The 20,239-nt window shown below is 55.2% G+C and overlaps 2 protein-coding genes across 12 annotated transcripts in view; one reads left to right on the top strand and one right to left on the bottom strand.

Annotated features, from left to right (window-relative positions):
- Positions 1–7,112, top strand: part of STARD9 (StAR related lipid transfer domain containing 9) — a 128,255-nt gene extending 121,143 nt beyond the window's left edge. For 5 of the 11 annotated variants that reach the window (XM_034661077.1, XM_034661076.1, XM_034661079.1 and 2 more), the window contains 7 exons: positions 1,853–1,970; positions 2,159–2,280; positions 2,502–2,566; positions 2,739–2,941; positions 3,169–3,329; positions 3,431–3,589; positions 4,146–7,112. In XM_034661077.1, the coding sequence (XP_034516968.1) occupies positions 1,853–1,970; positions 2,159–2,280; positions 2,502–2,566; positions 2,739–2,941; positions 3,169–3,329; positions 3,431–3,589; positions 4,146–4,247 (930 nt within the window). In that variant the 3' untranslated portion in view covers positions 4,248–7,112. Of the gene's footprint in view, positions 1–1,852; positions 1,971–2,158; positions 2,281–2,501; positions 2,567–2,738; positions 2,942–3,168; positions 3,330–3,430; positions 3,590–4,145 lie in introns of those variants that run through there. The other 6 variants (XM_011227592.3, XM_019801856.2, XM_034661083.1 and 3 more) reach the window with 5 other exon arrangements.
- Positions 7,113–7,489: 377 nt separating this feature from the next.
- CDAN1 (codanin 1) lies at positions 7,490–19,803 on the bottom strand. The gene is given in 29 exon segments (XM_034661085.1): positions 7,490–8,288; positions 8,846–8,953; positions 9,190–9,371; positions 9,539–9,602; positions 9,731–9,838; positions 10,993–11,141; positions 11,305–11,383; positions 11,580–11,643; positions 12,027–12,185; positions 12,430–12,533; positions 12,616–12,752; positions 12,974–13,028; positions 13,192–13,281; positions 13,517–13,604; positions 13,954–14,120; positions 14,229–14,375; positions 14,510–14,630; positions 14,937–15,142; positions 15,689–15,764; positions 16,437–16,526; positions 16,983–17,092; positions 17,249–17,369; positions 17,751–17,829; positions 17,914–18,027; positions 18,162–18,331; positions 18,527–18,730; positions 18,966–19,193; positions 19,195–19,454; positions 19,681–19,803. Coding segments are annotated over 29 exon segments (3,696 nt in total). The 5' UTR covers positions 19,771–19,803; the 3' UTR covers positions 7,490–8,162.
- Between the last annotated feature and the right edge of the window lie 436 nt (positions 19,804–20,239).

The raw sequence follows: 20,239 nt of genomic DNA, 5'->3' as shown, positions 1-20,239 counted from the left end.
CACTGTCTTTTGCTCCAGGCCAGTGTATTATGTCCACTTCTTGAATGGGTTGTTAGTCTTTTTGGTTTTAGAGGCCCTTTTTACAGTAAGAAAATTACCCTTTTGTGTCATTTGAGATACCAGTGTTTTTTGCCTACTTGTGTGTTTTTATTTTGTTTATGATATTTATTACTACATAGAAAACGTTACTTTTTTGTTGCCTAGTGTTCATCAGTCTTTAGTTTCATGGCTTCTGGATTTTGTGCTCTGTTTTGGAAGGCATATACCCTCTATGTGATCATTTTTTAAATTTATATTTTCTTGTAGTAATAATAAATGTTCCTCCACTCCATATATTTTTGAGCCACAAACCATGAAGAATTTATATTGGCATGATGTATGAAATGGGTCTCTGATGTCACCTTTTTTTCACATGGCAGCCATTTGTCTCAGCAATATTTATTGATAAATCCATGGATATTTATTTCTGGAAGTCATCAGTGTTGCAGTGGGAGCAGATGGAACCCCCTGGGAGTATACTATTGAGGGAGAAGAGAGGGCATAGGCCCAAGTCTTGAAAGAATGCCAGAATATCAGTTTTTGTTTGGGGAGGATGAGCCAACACAGGAAACCGGGAAGGAGCCCCACAGAGATCGGAACCAGGAGCCTGGGAACTCAGGAATCGAGGCCTCAAGTGGAAGGGAGAGGCTGGCTGAGAGGTTCAGTAAGATGGGGACTGGGAGTCATCGATCAGATCCAGCCACATGGACGTCACAGGGACCTGGGGGATTGCTGCCTGGCAGAGTTGTGAGGCGGATGCTAGGTTCAAGTGGGTTCAGAAGGGAGTGAAAGGTGGGCGATGGCAAATGGTGGCAGCTGTTTCAAGAAGCATATCTGTGGGGTGGGAGAGCAAAGACCCCTGTGAGGAAGGTTTCTAAAGATGGGAGACATTTTTGCATGCTTCAGTGCTCCTAGGAAGCAGGCAGCAAAGAGGGTGAGGCAGAGGCAACAGGTGAAGAAGGAGACGATCAGCAGTGGAAAGTTCCCAAGAAGAGGGCACAAGACCTCAGTCTGAGACAGAGGGACCTGCCTACACGTCACTTGTAACGTTGCAGCAGGAGGAATGGAGTCAAGGGTGGAGGTAGAACTGTCTGTGTTCACCTCTTCTTGTCTTTACAGTAGCAATAGGTTAAGACCTGATGATAGGGTGGGATGGATGGTGCCTGTTCGGTCCAGCAGGAGTCAGGGTATGTCTTTGAGTTGCGGGCCGAGGTAAAGGTGGGAGGAACATCCTGCAGACCCAGAGGATCATCCCCATCTGGTTCCACCTCCGGCTTACCTGCTGTATGCGGCATGGCGGGGCGGGGCGGGGCGGGGTGGGGGGCACGTGCGGAGGTTCTGGGAGGTCAGGCCCAAGGGTCAAGCTTCTCACAGCCCACTGCTTTTCCTCCCCCTCCTGCTTTCCACTTGGGCTTCGTTTGCTATCCCACTAATCCCAGCTCTAGCCGTGGCCTCATTCCTGTTGCCACAGTGGTAGAGAGGCCCCCACACACCCACTGATGCTCTGTGCTGCGTCTTCTGAGGCTCCATTTGTTCTGATCCCTTTGGGGAGCTCTCCTACAAGCCGTCGTTGAGCCTGAGGCTTGAAGTACAAGGAGAGATTGTCCAGGGACTGGCTTCTGCGGCCGTCAACTTTTTGGGGCATCCAGCCTTCTGTAATCCCAGTGGGGAAGATCTTTTTGATTGAGCCTTTATGTTGGAAACTGTTGGCGCAGTTCAGAGGCAGCAGAGATAATTCTGCACAGGCTTTCTGTTGCTCTGCTTTTCTCTTTATCTGCCTTTGCTCTGATCCTGAGCATCTTCTTTTCTGCAGGGGGACACAAACTTGCCTGATTCCAGTGACTCCTGGATAGGGGACGTTCGGGGCAGTTCCACAGTGAGGAACAGTCACCTGAGTCTGGCCGGGTCCACCTGGAAGAGCTTAGCTTACAGTGAGTGGAAGGGGGCGAGGGCACATAGCTACCTGCCCGGTTTGGGGACTTTGGGGGCTGAGGTCTGCTAGATCCTAGGGAGTCACTAGCCTAAGGTTATCAGCCCCAAATCACTGTCCCTCAGGAGGCTGTTGCTGCTCTGAGGCCTGCCGCTCCTGCTGTCTCACGGCTCTGCCCATTCATTGTAGGCCGCAGAACTTCCCTGGGCAGCTGCTGCTGTTCTCCGTCCAGCCTGTCCAGCCTGGGAACCTGCTTCTCCTCCTCCTATCAGGACTTGGCCAAGCACATCGTAGACCTCTCTGTTGCTGATGTGAGGAACTGTTCCACTTGTCCCCATGGTTCCTTGCTCAGACCTGTGCTGGGTGGGGAGGAAGGGAAAAGAGGGAAAGAGCAGAGCGTGAGGGCCCACAAGGCTGCTGGTGGCTCTCCATCTTGACAAATGGGGAATTCAGTCCACGCGGGCCGGAGTGACTAATCTGAGGGTCTGGTTTGTACGGGCCCGATAACGGGGCTGTGATTGTGTGTCTGCAGGTAATGGCTGCTTGCTCAGACAATCTGCACAACCTCTTCAGCTGCCAGGCAGCGGCCGGCTGGAAGTAAGTGCCTCTGCACAGTGTCCTGTCCTGCCTGCTGTTGTCCTGCTCGTCTTCTCTCCTTTCCCCTCTCTGCCCTGGCTTCCTTGAGTCCCTCACCCCGAGCTGCAACTCTCTGACCCCGGAGCCCAGTGTTTACCTCTTCCTCCTCTTCTCCGCCCTTGGTGTTCCCCAGCTATCAGGGTGAGGAGCAGGAGGTCCGGCTTTACTACAAGGTGTTTTCTTCTACTCGGCATGGCTTCCTGGGGGCAGGTGTGGTGTCCCAGCCACTGTCTCACGTGTGGGCAGCTGTGAGTGACCCTACCCTGTGGCCGCTGTACCACAAGCCCATCCAGACAGCAAGGCTGCATCAGCGAGTGACCAACAGCATCAACTTGGGTGAGCACAGGGAAGGCTTCCTGTGGGCTGTGGCCAGGGGACAGAGGGAGCAGGGTTGAAGGCCCTCTTGGGAGGTCAGATACTCACATGACCTCTGGATTGCTCAGGCTAGGTCTGCCTGTCAGGTTGCAGAATGATGGGATATCAGGGGTGCTTCTGGGCTGGGAAGGATTTAGGACTCGGTCCGTCCACACACCTCCTGACTCGGCCCATTCCTGACCCTCCAGTATACTTGGTGTGCGATACCGCCCTGTGTGCCCTGAAGCAGCCACGGGATTTCTGCTGCGTCTGTGTGGAAGCCAAAGAGGTGCCTGTCTTGCTGGTGGTAAAGATATTGTGGGCAGAACTTGGCTGGAGTGCTGTGAGAGGCAGTCATCGTAGGCCTCAGGTCCTCTGGGCAAAGGAGGTTTGGGCGGGCGTGAGGATGGCTTAGAGGCTGGCTGCCCTGGAGCCTGTCCTGGTCTGACCCCCATCACTCTCTGTCCCCAGGGGCACCTGTCTATCGTGGCAGCTCAGTCTGTTTATGACACATCCATGCCGAGACCCAGCAGGGAGATGGTCCGAGGGGAGATCCTGCCCAGTGCCTGGGTCCTACAGCCTATCACCATGGAAGGAAAGGAGATCACCAGAGTCATCTACTTGGCCCAGGTGATCCTTCCTGTGCGGCTGGCTGTGCAGAATGCCTTGGTTTGACCCCCCGCACCCCATGGGAGTTTTCTCTTTAGCTGCTTGACACCCTTCAGTGCCCAGGCCCTGTGTCCCAAGAGCTGGAGACTCGGGCTTCTTGGCTCACAGTAAGGGGGCAGTCAGTGGGCAATTGAGACAGGAGGGGGACAGAGTTGCTCAGTCACCAAAGAGCTCAGCGGCCTTTAGCCTCTCTGTTGCCAGTGTCCTCCAGAGATAGAGGAGTCATGGCAAGGGAGGAGCAGCAGCCCCCACAGAGCACAGCGAGCATGACCCAGTCTGTTTCCTCTCCACTCCCAGTCCCCCCCCGCCCCCACCGTGACCTTCATCAGCGGGAGGGGATGCCCATGCCTGGATCTGAATAGCAGAGCCCAGAGGCCTGTAAACTCTGGAACCGCAGACAGTCAGAGGAGCTTTTCCCATCATGACAGCCTGGGTGGCTCCTTGTGCCTGTCGGGTGCCCTGGCACGTTCTCCCAGGTCTGTTCACCTTTAACTTTTCCCTCTCTGCTTAATTTCAGGTAGAACTTGGTGCGCCCGGCTTCCCCCCTCAGCTTCTAAGCTCCTTCATCAAACAGCAGCCGCTGGTGATAGCCAGACTGGCTTCCTTCCTTGGTAGTTAGCATCTTACCGTCAAGATGGTGCTGCAGAGACGCAGGCCCAGGACGCGCCAGTGACACTAGGGTGGCTCTCGTCACTCTGTACCAGGATGCAAGGAGAGGTGAGGCTACTGGCTGTGGCTAACGAGGCAGACAGCACTCAGACCGAGTTGCCAGCAAAGCCCCATCAGTACTTGGGTCACAGCTGGCGCTACTGCAGAGCGAGGGGACCCGAGCTGCTGGCCCTGGCTGGCCAGAGTAAACGAAGCTCAACTCACCATTTTGGACTTCTCACCTTTCTTTCCTGTCTCTGGGACCCTGTGGCAGACAAGCTACTCAAAGACCAGGATTGGGCGCAGCCAGCAGAACCAGGAGAGGGCAGGACTCTGGCACCATGCTTCCTTGCTCCCTCCCAGCCCTTGGGCAGTGAGGGAAGCAAGCAGCCATTGGCCGGGATTGCTCGGAATCTGCCTCCAGCGTTCAACCCCACTGTGGAATGGAGTATTGGAAAATAGCAAACCAGAAAAACGGTTTAAAAGAACAGCTGCACAAACCACAACAGTGATTCAGAATCATTTCTCCTTGGGTTTTTACAAAATGCTTTATTAATTTTTGCTTTCCCCCCTTCCTTTCCCTCACAGGAGAGGACATTTGGGTCTTTGCCTCATTCAGAGTATTGAGCAATGCTCAGTCTTGGAGCCATCATTTCAGAGCTCAGAATGGGAAGACCACTGTAGAAGCAGGTTGGACAGATTTGGGGTCAAGGAGGGGAATCTAGCTCTTTGAGGAGGGGTGGGGGTGGGCACCCAGATGTTGGCTGCTGACAGGGCAAGAGGAATTTCAAAAAGCTGAAAAGCTGCTTTTTGAAGACTGAAGAGAAAACACTAGAACTCCTAGAGGAAGTACGTGATTTGTTAGGAGGAAACTCAGTTCCGTTCCTCGCCTTCCTCAGAGCCTTGGCGCCAGTCTTCAGTGGTCTCTTGAGCATCCATGCTGCTGGGGTAGGATGTGCTATTCTAGGAGGGGATGGGGAATGGGCTCGGTTTTCTTGTACCTCAGCCTGGCTGAACTTAAGCTTTGAGTACTCTGTATGGTTATATGGAAGTGGTTGGGGTGGGAGAGAGTCCCAGCTTCCATTCTGGTGCCCACAATCTTTGGTGGAAGAGGGTGACCATACGGGGTTTGAAAAGATGTGGTGAAAAGGTCAGTTTCTGTATAGGACAGCACAGAGATTTCTTTAGAAGTGTTTGCAGGATTTTTTTTTTCTCTTACCTCAGATCGTTACTTATGTAAGATTGATTGAAGACTTTTTAAATTGCTTTTAAATGTATTTTTCTGGTTAATTTTTTGGGTATATTTAACACCCTATTTATGTACTCCCATATCTTTTCATATAAATCTCTTAAAAGACTATTGATTGAAAAAGCACACTTGCAAATTAGAAGTCCATGGTGTCCTTTCATTTAGTGAAGACTATCGTTTGAGCTCAGAATTTAGCCTGGAGATGATGGCAACAACTGCTCACGGCCCAGTTTCAAACTATACAGTTCACACGAATATACTTAGTTCTTCCCAGGGGCTCAGCAAGACTTTGCTTGTGAACAGAAGCCCGATCAGTTGCCCAGCTGTAGCCAGCTGTAGCCCCGATACGCACATGAGAGAGGCCACCAGATCAGTCACTGCCATGCAACAGCGACCACAACCCCCTGGAAGGAAGCTCTTCAACAGGTGAGCACCTCTGGGCTTCTGGGTGGGGCCGGCAATGGGAATGTGAACATATGGGTTGCTCAGAGGTGACCCTATCCCCTGTGAGAGCCATACACCTGGCCAGAGTTGGCAATCTAAGGAATATTAGCTGAGGCTGATTTTGTATTCAAGATAGTCCAGGGACCCAGCTCTAAATGATCATGAGGAAGTCGAATTTTGGTTTCAGTGGGTGGCTCTCAGACTTCATCAGAATCGCCTGGAGAGCTTGTTACATACCAGAGTTCCTGACTGAGTGGGCCTGGAGAGGGGCCACCGTATTTGTATTTCTAGGAAGTCCTAGGTGATCCTGAGGGTGCTGGGGGGCCACACTTTGAAAACCACAAAGACAATTCGTAGGGAGCTGATACATAGAAAGGGACGTAATTCGTTCATTCATTAGCTGCCTGTTTGTGATTCCCAGGTTTATCTTACTGCCTAGAGTGGGCCTTTACAGTTCACACGGGCCTATTATAAGTTTCCCGAATTGGGCCCGTGCTACATTGAACTGAGTGGGCTCGAACCCAGCATCCGTGAGGCTTTGGGCTTGCTTCTGGGCCCCATCCACCTGTCCCATCCACGGGGAGCTGCCCCAGCTGAAGAGGCAGTTTCTTACCTCGGGGCTCAGCTTCTGAGGGCAGTGCTTGCGTTCGGCCACACCTAGTGGGCACACAGATAGATAGAACCCTTCTTAAAACTATTTTGGTTCCCAGGCATTCAGCACTTCCTGAATTTGCTGTAGTATAAAGTGGATTTAAAGGACAAAGATAAAGGCCTTTAACAATGAAGAGATTACGGAAGGAAGGTTCAACTGCCAAAACCTGTGAAAGGAGCACCTGGGAGGGGGGAGGGAGGGAAGGCACTGGGACAAGGTGGTGACAGAGGGATCTTTCTGTGCCACTGGCCACTAGTAAGGACTTCCCACCAGCTTCCTAAGGTGCCACAGCAGGCTTCCTTGGGTCGGCCTTTTTGATAGCTGTGCAGTTTCCCCCAGGAAATACCCACGGATGCACAGACAGGAGTTTTGCAAGACACTGCAGAGGGTTCCTGGAGTACCGTCTCCTTCCTCCAGCACAGCCTGAACCTCTCCGTATGCACTGCTGATGCAGAAAGACCATGAATTTTATTAGGAGCGAACTTCACGCACATTACCAAGGTAGTGCTTTGTAGTCAAAATCAATGACCAGTTAGAGACACACAGAATACTTACTTATGTGCCAAATCACACACCCTCAGCCCTAACAAGTGTTAAGGAGAGCTGCCCTGCCATCTAGTTCATTAGAGTAGCTGGTGAGTGGAAACTTTGCATATTAACCTTGAAGGGAGTTGTACAGAAGTCACTACTATTGGCAAGGAGTTAACAGGGCCCCGGGCTCTGACATGATGGAACATTTAGGCATTGCTAAGTGGCCAGGCCATTAGTACAGCTCTACCCTGTCAGTGCCCACCTTCAAGCCCACTGGGGACTTTGCAGCCTGCTAAAGGGAAGAGTCAGGTGAAAAGAACTAGACAGGAAGCCCTTGATAAAGAAAACAGTTTATTTTAAAAAGCTCTAATGTTCTGCCCTGTGCTTGGGCCCTGGATGGAGCTACATTTGAGAGTGAGTTAGTACCTGCACAGGGCTGAAGGCAGAGAAGGTGCGGCGTAGAAGCTGGGTTTCTGGCAGGTCAGCCCCACCTCATGTACTGTGCATTTTTAAGGAGATGGCAGGCAGCCCAGCTCCTGGTGGTAAGTAAGATTCATGTTTGAACTTTACCCACAAGTTAAGCAGAAGTCATTTGCCTCTGTCATGATTTCCAAACCACGAAGGTTTAAGGGATGCTGGGGTAGCAGCAAATGGGGCTCAAGTCCTGTGTCGTCAAGCCCACACATGTCATTTAATAATCCAAGTAATAAATGCCAACTCTTCTGCTCCAGGATTGGAGTCTCTAGGCTTTGCCATCATAATGCTGAATCAGGCAAACCCTCCTCCTTCCTCTAGGACTTGGGTGGTGAGCCTGCAGTCGGTGGGATGCCAGGCAGCCCCACACTTCTTCACATGTGAGCAGGAGGCCTGACTATAGACTCAGCTACTCCTTCCTCAGCAAGAGTCAGCAGTGAGCACTCGGAGGGGGGCACAGGGCCTCCTCCTGAGGCATAGTCAGCCGGGGTTCTGGGGTTCCGGTCAGACACCCAAGGCACGGCCACTCCCCGGCCCTAGCTCTGGGCCACCACAGTTCCCCGGTTTGTTTGCACCAGCTCACAAGCTCTTAGCTGGGGTTCTGGCATGTGAGGCTCAGCTAGAAACAGGTGGAACAGTGTCGCTAATTCTTCAGAGAAGTCCTGGAATAAGCAGAAAGACGACAGACAACACTGACACATAATTCTGGACGGTACATCCTTTCTACTAAAAGTCAATCCCCAACATCAAGCCCTAGCTAACTAGTGAGTAGACCACCTTATTTTCTCCCTTCTGCCTTCTCTCTCTACACTGAGATGGATGTGACCCCTTTTCATGAGTACTTTACCACCACGTTTCATCTTGACAAACCGTAGGAGGTATAAATCATTCTGCCCTAGATCACAATAAGTACCAGCTGAGATTAAAATCTAGGTTATTCTGATTTTAAAAACTCCTAGTCACCATGCCACGCTGCTTGCCAACTACCCCCCCCCTCCCTCCACTGACACGGTCTTTCATACAACAGCCACTCAAATGTGAAAAAGGCCCTCCAGAACAGCCATGCCATTTCAGGGCGGTCTTGCAGATACCTGACAAAATGCACTGAGCTTTGGGAAAAGCCTAAGAATGCCTGGGCCCCAGCACTTGCCTCATTTCAGGATAAAGGGCATATGACACCTGTTCTCCATCCAGGTATGAGGAGATGAGGACTCCTTACCTTTGGCCACTGGGCGTCACGGAGGCTGCCCAGGCAGGCCTCTATCTCTGTCCGTCCCATGAGCCCTTTCTCTACCAGCTCCCGGAGCAAGAAGAGCAGCAGGTCCCACTGCAACACACACGGAGAAGGTCAGGGTGGCTCAGACTGCACGGCAACCCTGATCCAAAGGACAGAAAACTGCCGCAGAGGCCGCCTGGAGCCCATGCCGGCGTGTCAAAGGAACTGAGCACCGCTGCTAGAAAAGGTGGAGTAAAGGAACCCCGCCCATGGAGGTGGGGTAATAACAGGACTGCAGAGGGCTACGGAGCCTGGCTGCCCCCACCCCACCCCACCCCTCGGCTCACCTCCCTTGGCCGAGTGTCTGCCAGAAGCCCCACGTTTCTTGGGCTCAGCAGCAGCTGCAGCGGAACCGGCACCTGAAAGTCGTCCTTCCACAAGGAGAGCAGCACATGCAGGAGTCTTCGAGCCTGCCCTCTTTCTAGCCCACGTGGTGCTGGGGGGCCGAGGACTGGGATGTGGTCTGCAACTATGGGAAAAGAAGAAAGCCCAGCTTTAGGAGATGGAGGTAGGGTCCCCTAGCTGGCCCCTGGGAGGAAGAAGAGAACAAAGCTCCGTGTGTCTAATCTTTGCTTGTACCGGCCCTGAGATCTGGGGGATCCGGCAAGAGCGTGACGTCATGAAAAGGAGCCATACCAAGGAGGGATGCTAAGTCCACAGAGCACTTTGCCAGATGCTGCTCGGCAGGCGGGCACAGGAACTGTGGGGAAGAGGCAGGGAGACCCTGGGCATTAGCACCATCCTTAGAGCAGCAGCCCCGAGCCGATGCAGCTCTGGTTCGTGGGCGCCGGACAAGGACACCCAGCGAAGCGTCCCGCTGCGGCTCACCTGGCGGCACTGCAGTGTCTGGCCCAGCTGGCCCAGGAGCTGCTCCAGATGGTCTGGGGAGACTCCCTCCTCGGGGTCCCGGGGGCCCACAGCCAAAGACAGCACATCCTGAACACAACAGGGGTGGAAACAGAGTGAGACTGCATACCTGGCTGGCGCCTAGGAGGCCACAGAGAACGTGGCCTGGGACAGGGATCAGCCAGTGGAAAGGGGCAGAAGGAAAAGGAAGACAGGGCCCCTGGATGAAGTGGCGGGTTCAAGGTGCCTTAGACCTGGGGCTCGGGTGGGACCGCACAGCTGGGAGAAGCAACCACGTGGACATCAACACAGGAACAGAAGGTGCAGGTCAGCTGAGGAACATGTTGCCTGAGAGCTCGAGATGTCCCTCGTCTTGGGACAAAGCCGAACCTAGCCAATTCCCAGCGGGCACCTTACTCTGGAAGCATTTAGGGGAACCATCCTGCCCCATACACAGTGCATTTTCTATCTCACACTTCACTGTTCATCTTCTTGGGAGAGTCCGGTCTCAGTAGGGAAAACCAGTAGCTAATGGCCACTCAGCCTTTTCTTCTCCCTCCTGGAAACACTCCATCTTTAGTCGCACCTCCTCAGCCCTAGTCCTAATCTTTGGCCGCAGCAAGCAGTAAAGAGTTGAGGCTCTGCAGGCTGTGACATCTCTGCCCCAACCTCTCAACTCTGCCGCTGTAGCACAACAGCCCGAGACAATTCATAAATGAACACGCGTGGCTCTACATAACCAGCAGCACGATGAATTTGGCCCATGGGCTGTTTGCTGACCCCTACTCTAGACAGGCTCTAAATTTTTCAAATCAAGAGCAATGGTATCGCCTGTAACTAAATAAGCATCACCTCCCACTAGAGAACAGTTCTGAAATCCGATCCCAAAAGCAGGTAACCGCCACTTAAGAGACTTTCCTATCGGTAACACCAAACAGCCCCTCGTGACCAGGCTCCCATCGCCATCTGTGTACTATGCAGCCCCTCCCAAACTTTCCCATCTGCCCTCTTCCCCTTTTGGGTGACTCAGGTACCAGGAATCCGGGAAGAGCAATGAGGAAAACCATTCAGTTCAGCTCTGCCCCACTGAACCCCATTCAGTCATGACGGACACCGGACTAGCTGCACAACACAGAAAGCGGCTACACGAAACACTGCAGCAGAACGCGAGGAAGGAGGGAGACCAGGAAAAGAGCAGGGAGAGGGCAGAGGGGAGGAGCGCAGGGAGGAGGGGAGCTGTGTACTTTGATCTCGGAGATGAGGTGGGAGGGGAGGGGAGCATGGTGCTCACAGGCTCGGGAGCAGCCCCTCCGCTCCCCCCGGGCAGCTGCTTCGGGACCCTGGGCTCGAAGTGTGCGACTCACTGCCGCCTTCACCTCTCTCCTGATCAGTGCTGCAGGTCAAAGGGAGAACAGAAAAGGGGTCACATCATGCCAACCCATGCCCGGCACCGTTTCCAGCTGCCTGGTGGTGTCCCATCTCCCCCAAGGGCCTTGCGCTTTCTGCCAGTCCACTTTGGAAGAACCTGGCCAGCCCTCCCCTGGCCCGGACCTTACCTGTGATGTTGGCTGACAACCAAGCACAGGCTTTCTCTGTTGCAAGCCCCACAGCAATGTTCTCTGCGCTACTTAGAACCTGTGACCCAAAAGAACTGCAGCGTCAGGGGCCCAGGGAGACATGGGGACGACATGAACATGCAAGGTGCTCCCAAGGCCGGGACCAACCCACCAACAGCAGCCTCACGGTCACCCGTGTGCAAAACATGGCCCGAAGCGCACCTCTCCCACCACCAGACATTAGTCTGCTGGCTCTCGGCCTCCTCCCTACTTACAGCTGCTGGGGTCTCCTCAGGAAGCAGTGCCCGTATGGCCCCAGGGCTCTTCTTCTGACAGAACCTGAAAGGAGACAGGCTGTCAGTCAGTGATGGCTGGAGATTTCAGCCTGGCTCCCAGAAGGCAAGGCCAAGGGCACCCATCACCTGAGCTAGAAGGGCTCTGCCTTGCGGAGGGCGGGGATGGGGGTGGGAAGGGAAGCACTGTCAGCCCTGGGCCCACCCCTGATCCCCGAAGCTGGGAGGACTGGGACACCCAACCCGCCACTCTTCCAAACTCAACTTCAGACTTTGGGTCCTAAAGCCCAAGATATGAGCCTACAGAGGAAGCCAAAGAAAAAGGGAGGTTTGGAGAGCATCATGGAATAAAGGAGAGGAGTGTGAAAAAGCCAGAAAAAGAACAGCTGAGAGTGGGGACGAGAGTCCAAGGAGACCAGCATCTCTTACTCCCGCCCCCGGGTCAATGCCTGGGCCCCATGGGGGCACAGCTGGGAACACAAGATCTCCAACAGCTGGGCTGGATCTCCCCCGTCCTGTCCCTGTGTCAGCAGCTGCTCTTGAAGAAGCGACTCTGCCTGGCGCACCAGATCTGCCACCAGCGTGGCCCTGCAGTAAGGACAGAAAGGCTTGGAGGTAGTTGAGGGGGCTGAATCAGGGCTACGAATTCAAGGAAATATTGTCAGAACTACAAAGAACATTAGCAGTTTGAGCCTCCCCACCACATCCTTCACCTTAAGCTAACTTGCCTCAGATTGGCAACACGGCGTTAGATTTAAAAGGGGGAAAATGTAAGGGAACGAGCCTGGCACCCTCCACATCTGCCTTCCCAAACCTCTCAACCCACGCTCACTTGATGTGTTTGACACAGTTCGAGCCAATTCTCTCTGCCACAAACTCCACGGTCCTGCGCAGGGAAGGTGGCTGGTTGTGGAAAAAGGCTTGGGCCAGCTGTGCCTGTGGGGAGGAGGGAACAGTGCGTGAGGAGTTTCCTTTCTCTTCCCCGCCGGGCGCCCCCTGCCTCTACCCTGCCCCTTACCTGCAGCCCCTGGGTGGCCCGGGGGGGCTGGGCTCCAAGGCCAGTGGTGGTGGTGGTGGGAGTGATCTTCCTCACAAAGCCCCCACTCCGGCCACTGCTGCCTGACACCCATGATGCGAGCAGTTTTCGGAGCTCTCCTGCATGGGAAGCCCAACTGCTTAGTTCCAGAACCACCCCTACCCTCCCAGGCATCTCAGACTTTAAATGTTTGTGGAGTAAAGAGGCTGAGGCACCCAGGGAATGCCTAAGAAGAGAACAACATATTAGGGTGTTAGGCCTACAGGATGCCTGTTGGGTACTCATGAAGGGACGGGCCAAGGAGCGAGGACCCTGGGCGGCGGAGGGTCAGTGTCCTCACCAATATAGGGGCAGCAGGTATAGAGCAGGTGCTGATCCACCACAGGCATGCCATCCTGGGGGAGAGAACGGAGCAGAGTCAGGTAGGCCAGTTTCTCTTCCTTCCCACTATGCCAGAAATGGGACAGGTGGGGAAGACAGTTACTCAAGGAACTCCCAGCCTGCCTGCCTCCTCTGTTTCTGCCACCCCCATGGCTCTGGCCGGACCCCAACACTTACCAACCCATGATCTGAAGCTACTGTATCCACCTCTAAGGCATCCAACTGACCCTCTTCCAGAAAGAACAGGTCCTCAGGGACCGTAGGAATCTGACAAAAGATCAGGGCAGTGCAAGCTCCAGTCAGCACTATAGACATTCAACACACAGACCTTGTGGTTCCAGGAGCAAAGCAACATTCCTCCGAAACCATGGTGATTCCCATACCCCCTCTAAACCTCCACCTTCTGGCCCTGACCCGGTTCAGACTCATTCTCCCACTCCCCATCTCCTGCCACAGTGGCTGCCTCCCTTCCCCAATCTGGATCTTCCCTCACCCTACCAACCTGGAAAAGCCAGCCCAGGACAGCAAGCAGCAACAACTTGTTCAGGAAACACATCTCCCCTTCGCTTTCCTTTGACAAGACCAAGCTCCTAACAGGTACATTTGTGCCAAGAGAGAAATGGAATGGAGTAAAAGAAAGCTATCCCCCAGAAGGTAATTCTCAAAAGCAGACCAAAAGGGGACTGCTGTCATGCAGGATCTCACCACCCTTTCCCAGATCTGTACTCCCTCAGCTGGGCCACAAGAGGAATAAAAGAGGGCCAACGTGCAAGAGCTGCCCGCGGTCTGCCGTGGACCCCATTCTGCGCACCCGCTGGGGGTCGGCCACGGCTATGGTGCTGCCGTGCAGGAAGCACAGGCCACCGGCCCTCCTCACTGACGGCAGCCTCGGCGGCGCGCCCATGCCCTTGGCTCCAGCCTGGCTGCCGCTGCACTTACCGGTGTAGGTGCAGCAGGACAGTGAAGACGCTGCGGTAATAGTCCAGCAGGGGCACGATGTGGTCGGCCAGGGACAGGAATTCCACCAGCCAGGGCACAGTGAGCACGGCTCGGCGGGCCCGCAGCCCCTGCTGCAGCAGAGCCCGCACGTCCAGGGCTGGGGGCACCTGGTGGGGCAGGGCTCGGTCATGGGGCGAGGCCAGGGGCCGGACATGCTCTCCAACTCCAGGGCTCTGGGGCCCCTCCCGGCCCTCCTTACCAGAGCCCCCATTCACCTGGCTCCTCAGGGCCAGAATGGAGTCCTGGAGCTCACGGGTGGGGGGCGGCTCAGGCCCCCGGTATGGCAGGAAAGCCACGAAGCCCAGGAATTTAGCCAGAAGCCTCAAGCTGAGCAGCACCATGGCAAACTGCCTCCGTTCACCCTGCAAAGGATCAGAGAAGTAAAAGGTCCTAAGCACAGGGATTCTAGAATAATTCCTATCTGTTACAAAGTTCTTGAGAACAGCCTTTCCCTCCTAGGTCAGAACCCTTCTTCTGCCTCATTCTGCCTTCTAACCTGCCAGTCCACGTCTGACTCCCCATCTTCGTCGCTAGGCTCAGGCTGGGGCAGGGCAAGGCTGTTGAGCTCCCGGATCTTCAAACTCAGACTGTCCATGAGATGCTGATTAAACTGGAAGCTAGGAAGGAGAAAGAGAGAAAAAAAAAGACACTGGCAGAGGTGTAGAAAGAACCAGAATAAAGAAGAGGTGCTACAGACAGACAGGCATATTGGGGTAGAGGGAAGCAAAGGAACAGTGAGGTTACCTATGTGAGTAAAAGAATGAGAAGGGAAATGGAGGCAGGAAGTGTGAGCTAGAAGGAGCCTGGCACCGCCCAGTCCCACCCTGTTATACTCCAGGCAAGGAGACACAACTGTTGCCCTTCTAGAAGGACAAACCTCTCCTGGCTCTGGCCCCACTCCCTGCAAGACACGGGACCTTTACCTGCTGGCGCTCAGGATGAAGTCCCTGAAGAAGCCCTGACAGCCTGGGAAGGTGGGGGGTGGGCAGGGTCCCCCGCTGCTCTGAGGGGCCACAAGCCTTTCCTGTAGGCGCCGTAACCGCCCCAGTTTGTCAGCTCCAAGCATACTTAACACATCTGGGGCCTCCCCCAAGACAGTGCCCCCAGGGCCACCAGGACTCTGACACATCTGGGGCGGCGGAAAGAGACAACAAATAAAAAACTGGTAAGTTTTTCCAGAAAGAAGGACTGAACAAAATAGGGTAGAAGTCATGAACATTTATGGAATGCCAACCCTGTATCAGGTGCCACAGATCTGTTTTTCAAGGTAGGGATGATACTGTTTTACAGGTGAAGAACCTAGAACTGCAACGGGAAACATCTGCCTAGGGTCCCAGAACTAGGATTTGAAATCAGGCTCGAGTCCTACACCAGTGCTCTCTCTACCACAGCACAAATCGAGGGCAAGGAAGTAGTGAGAGACTGAAGGAAGCCAGGGCGTGCAGGGTGTGCGAGGAGGCCCACGGAGGCAGCGGGTGCAGGGCATGTGACAGAGGGTTCTGGCTCCTCTCTGGCTGCCTGCATTTTGGCCACTCCCCACACCCAAGGAGCAGAACTCCTGTTCCAACTCCAGCCCAGGACCTGCCTAGCTGTCCATCCCATCCCAAAGTGCCAGCCATTGCTTGGCTGCCTTTAATACCTACTGTCCACTGCAATCTCCTGCTGGGGCTATTACCTGGAGAAGTTGTTTCTGGAAAAGCCGAACAAAGTGGCTGTGGCTGCAGGCTGCAGAGAGTTGACCCATCATGGCTCTGAGGCGTAAGAGGCAGGAACAGAATATGAGGGAAGCAGGAAGGGGGCAGAAATCTGAGAGAACGAGCCAGTCCTTGGGCTTTACCATCCTTTACCAGGGGCCCGAGCACACCTCGGCCAGAGCTGGCCAGCACAAGGATATAGGAAGAGGTAAGGGACACCTTCCTCAACACCAAGATCCCTCAAGGCTAGAGATACACTTAACCCAACAAGAAATAATACCACCCCTCTCATCTTCAGTCTACACTGGGCTCCGGTGAGTTTCAATGACCCAAGTGGAAGGTAGATCCCTAGATGGAAGGTATTCAGTTATGCAAAGTTCTCAGAACTGCTGAACCAAATGACAGAGAAAATGGAGGTTGGAAAGGGTCTATCCAGTGACTTGGGCCAAGTAATCTGGCCTTCAAGCAATCTGGAGAAAGGGCTTTGCATTTATCTAAGTATTCCCCATCACAGAACAAGTCTGGGTCACGTCTGAGTGCAAGGAGCTGGCCAAACAAATCCCTTGAGTAGGGGCAAAGCTGTCAATCACTAGAGATTAAGCAGCACAGAAGGTAACATCTGTGGGCTTGGAGCGGGGAAGAGCCCTCCTCCCACCAGCTACCAGAGCACCACAAAGCTGCTCACTGCCAGCATCGAGAGAGACAGGTGACCAGTGTGGGAGCACCTACCTGATCCTGCTGCCCAAGCCCTTCTCAAAATCCCAGCCAGGCTCCTCATGCCGATCTTCCCACTCTCGAAGCACCTCAAAAAACACATCCCTGACAGACACAACAATGCCTGATCAACCGAGGCACAGCTGACCTCACCGACTCCCAGGAGTGCCTCCTCTAGCTCAGAGTAATGGAGGACGACTACCCACAGCCCCATTCCTTATCCTCTCCGAAGTTCTCTAGATGACAATGCTGCAGACCCAGCAGCAGCGTCACACACACCTCACAGACCCCGGTGTGTAGCAAGATCTGCTTGTCTCTTGGAGAGCCCTGTGACTAAAGTCATACACCTGTGAGAAGGCTGCTAAGGTCGGAGGCTCAAGTCCACCGCAGGAAACAGAATGAAGGTATGCGGCCATTTTGATGGTTGGAAGGAAGGGCCCAGGGGTGCTCAACTACCACCTGTGGGTGCCAAACTCCTAGTTTCTATGAAAACAACACAGGCTGCCTGTCCCAGAGAAAATGCCGCCCCGTTCCCTCCCAAAAGTTCCCTTTTCTTATCACCTCTGTTTTTTAAAAGTATGAAAGGCTCGGTCACTGGAAAAGTTGGCACGATTGTCTGTTTCTGGCTGAAAGGAGACAGCTTGAGCAGAGGGTGGCATCGCCAGAGAGACCTAAAATACGGCAGTGACATGGGGACTGAAACCCTCACAGGTCATGCTCAGAAAACTTCCCCCCCTGCATTCCTGCCCGGAGTTAGGCCATGTGACACTCGAGTGGTGTGCACGGGGCTGCCTCAAGTATGAGGCTGGGAAAGGTGGGGTCCCTACCTTGGCAACACTGCCCTCATAGGCAGCTCGGAGGCGGCCTTGCAGAGCCGGTGAGAAGCACAGCAGCCGCTCGTTCTCAGCCAACAGCTTCAAGGTCCCTTTGTCCAGGTAGGAAAGAACCCTACAGGGACGAGAGCGCATATGACTGAGAATGGGAAGCACCTACATGCTGCAGAGAACATGATCTGGAACATGGAGCAGGTATGTCAGGCAAAGTCGTGGGCTGAGCATTTAACATGCTGGAGGCAAGGGGGCAGGAAAGAGACCTATGAAGCAGGGAAACATCAGACACAAACCCAAAGGGCAGATGCCAAGACCACAGGGAGTAATTTGATTCTTTCAGGAGTTAAATTCATAGCCTTGACACAAAATGACAGGATACGTGTAGAAAGAGGCCCAGGGTCACCGCACCTGTGTGAAGCACAAGCACTTACCCCAAGTGGCCAGAGAAGTAAGTGGACAGTGGGAATAAGGCTTACATGCCTCAGCTGGGGAAACTCACTGAAACTGATGCTCCAAAACCTGTACTGCAAAGAAGACACAATCGTGGACACTCTGGAACAGTGGGCTTTCCAGGGAATCTAGAAGGATAGTACCAAGCTGTCAGTTAAGAACTGTTCCATCTCCAGACCTCATTTCCCAAAAAGAGGCTGGTGCCCACCGACCTGGTGCTCCTGGAGTCGGTTCAAGGTCACTGTCCTTGGTGGTCACCATCCTCCGAGCAGTTAGGAGCTGAAGGACGAAGAAAAGCTCCAAGAAGAGGTTTGGTACCAGGTTCTCTGGATATAAAAAGAAACCCCAGGGTGTCGGGCACCATTTGGAACCAAAGCTCAGTTTTGCATACCTTACCATTTCTCCTACCCCGCAGCTCCGCAAGCATCTCCACTCCAGCACCCTTCGCTCTCTCACCCACCGGCAATGCATGAAGAGTAGATGAGGGCTATCAGCTCCAGGCGCTGGCGGGAAGACACTCTGGCAGGATCAGCGGGTTCAGCTGTGAGGTTTCCTGTCCGGCTGGGGAGGGGAGAGCCCGATTCTGAGGTGGGACAGGTGGGAGTAGGTGACTGCTGCAGCTGCTTAGAGCTATGGGGACAGAGAGATGTCATGAGCAGTTCTCCTAGCTTCCCCTCCACAGCCACACTCCGGTTCCTCCAGAGCAGATATCCACAGCCCAGGAAACAGACCCAGGGCTCCTGGGGGCAAACCAATCTCAGAGAAAAGCCCTTCAGATCCAGCAGTGGGAGGAAGCTGACAAACCAGGAAGTGGCAAGATCATACCGCTCCTTCCTGAGCATCTCCCGCTCCTCTTGCAGACTTCTGCACCCTGGGGGAAGGCCGTGGCCCCAAGGGCTAGTGTCCAAGACTGAGGGTTGGGAACTGGGGACACAGTTGATTGGGGGTGAAGTGAAGCAGGTCTTGGGCTTGGAGAGTGACCGCTCTTCGCTCACCGGAGTTGGGTTGATCCTGCGTGAAGGCTTCGTCCTGCTAAGTAGCCACAGGTTTTTCTCAAATTCCAATCTTCAAACATGTCCTCCACCACCACCTCAAGGGCGGGGGGGGGGGTGCTTGCAAAACGCCCCTCTCACTACTGTGGTTATCTCACCCCCAACCTTCTGGCCATTCCCACGCTCAGCTGCGGAGCGCGAGCCCTAATTTCCTGACTCCCCTCGCACAGCCTTCGTGCCACCCCGCTTGTGGGTGAGGGCTTGATTCTCACCCTGCAGGGCCGGGGGGAACCGAGCCTACGGGAGGGAACTCCTCCAGGTTGCTGAGGTTTGGTGGATCACAGCGCGCGAGGCTGGGGCTGCCGGGGCTGCCAGAGCCCCTGGGCCTCCGGCCCCCGGCCCAAGGCTGACTCTCTCCGCCGACCCCCTCCTCCAGGCCCCCAGGGCCGCGGCCTCCCCGCTCGCGGCCGGGGCCCGGGCCCCGCCTCCTGCCCCCGCGGGGCCGAAGGGGCCTCGGCGGCTGCAGCGCTCGAAGACTCGGTCGGAGGGAAGAGCTGGCTGCGCGCCCCGCGGCCGCCCCGCGGCGGGCCCCCCGGCCTCCCTGGCAGAGCTGCCGAGGAGCCCGGGGCCTTGGCGGGGGTTGGGGGGCCCTGCGGGAGGACGCGGCTGCTCTGCTCCCTCAGGAAGTTCAGCAGGAACGGCACGAATTCCTTCCGCAGTGGCCGGAGGGAGCTCAGCGCGGCCACCTCCCCGGGGTCATCCTGAGGGAGAAGCGACGATTTTTTTTTTGGGGCAGGGCCAGCCCGGCGCCACGAGCACCGGGACCGCAGGGCGCGCTGAGGCGGGCGGCCCGGGCAGCGGCCCCTCGTTGGAGCGCACTCGGCCCGGGCTGACAGCCAGGCACCCGAGAGAAAAGGGACGGGAGGGGTGCTATGTCCCGCGGAAAGCAGATTCGGGTCAGGCCTGGGGGCGTGCAGGCGCTGTTACCTCCGAACTCTGGGCGCTGCGCGCGATCCACCGCACGGCCGCTGCGACCGACACCTCCTCTCGCAGCAGCGACTCCAAAACGGCCGCCATCCCGGTCCGGGCGCTTGAAGACGATTGCGCAGGCGCCGGCGCGCCACGGGCGGCCTGGGGGGGGCGGGGCCGGCCCGCGGAGCGACCGTTGGGCGGCTGGGCGGCGGGGCGGGGCGGAGGGGCGGAGCCGGGGCTTCCCCGGCTGAGGTTCGGCTCAGCGCTTGGGTCGACGCCGCGGCTGGCTCCGGGGCTCCAGACCGCAGGCCGATGGCCCTGCGAAGTAGGGCCGCAGCGCGGTCAGTGAGGCCCAGCTCCGGCTGCCCGGGCCGCGGGGCGACCTGCGGGGACTCGAGGACATGACTGGGGAGACCGAGGGCCCGGAGAGCGGCTGGACGGTAAAGGTGAACAATTCTCCAGAAAGACACCTGTCTTACCTTCTGCGATAAGCACACTCTTTTCTTTGAAGAATTTTTTTTTTTAAAGATTTTTATTTGAGAGCACAGAGGGAGAGGGAAAAGCAGGCTCCCCA

This window comes from Ailuropoda melanoleuca, chromosome 5 (assembly GCF_002007445.2).
Source record: "Ailuropoda melanoleuca isolate Jingjing chromosome 5, ASM200744v2, whole genome shotgun sequence".
Classification (NCBI taxonomy): Eukaryota; Metazoa; Chordata; class Mammalia; order Carnivora; family Ursidae; genus Ailuropoda; species Ailuropoda melanoleuca.
The sequence above is the reverse complement of the archived record's forward strand: the minus strand, read 5'-3'. Positions and strand labels throughout refer to the sequence as shown.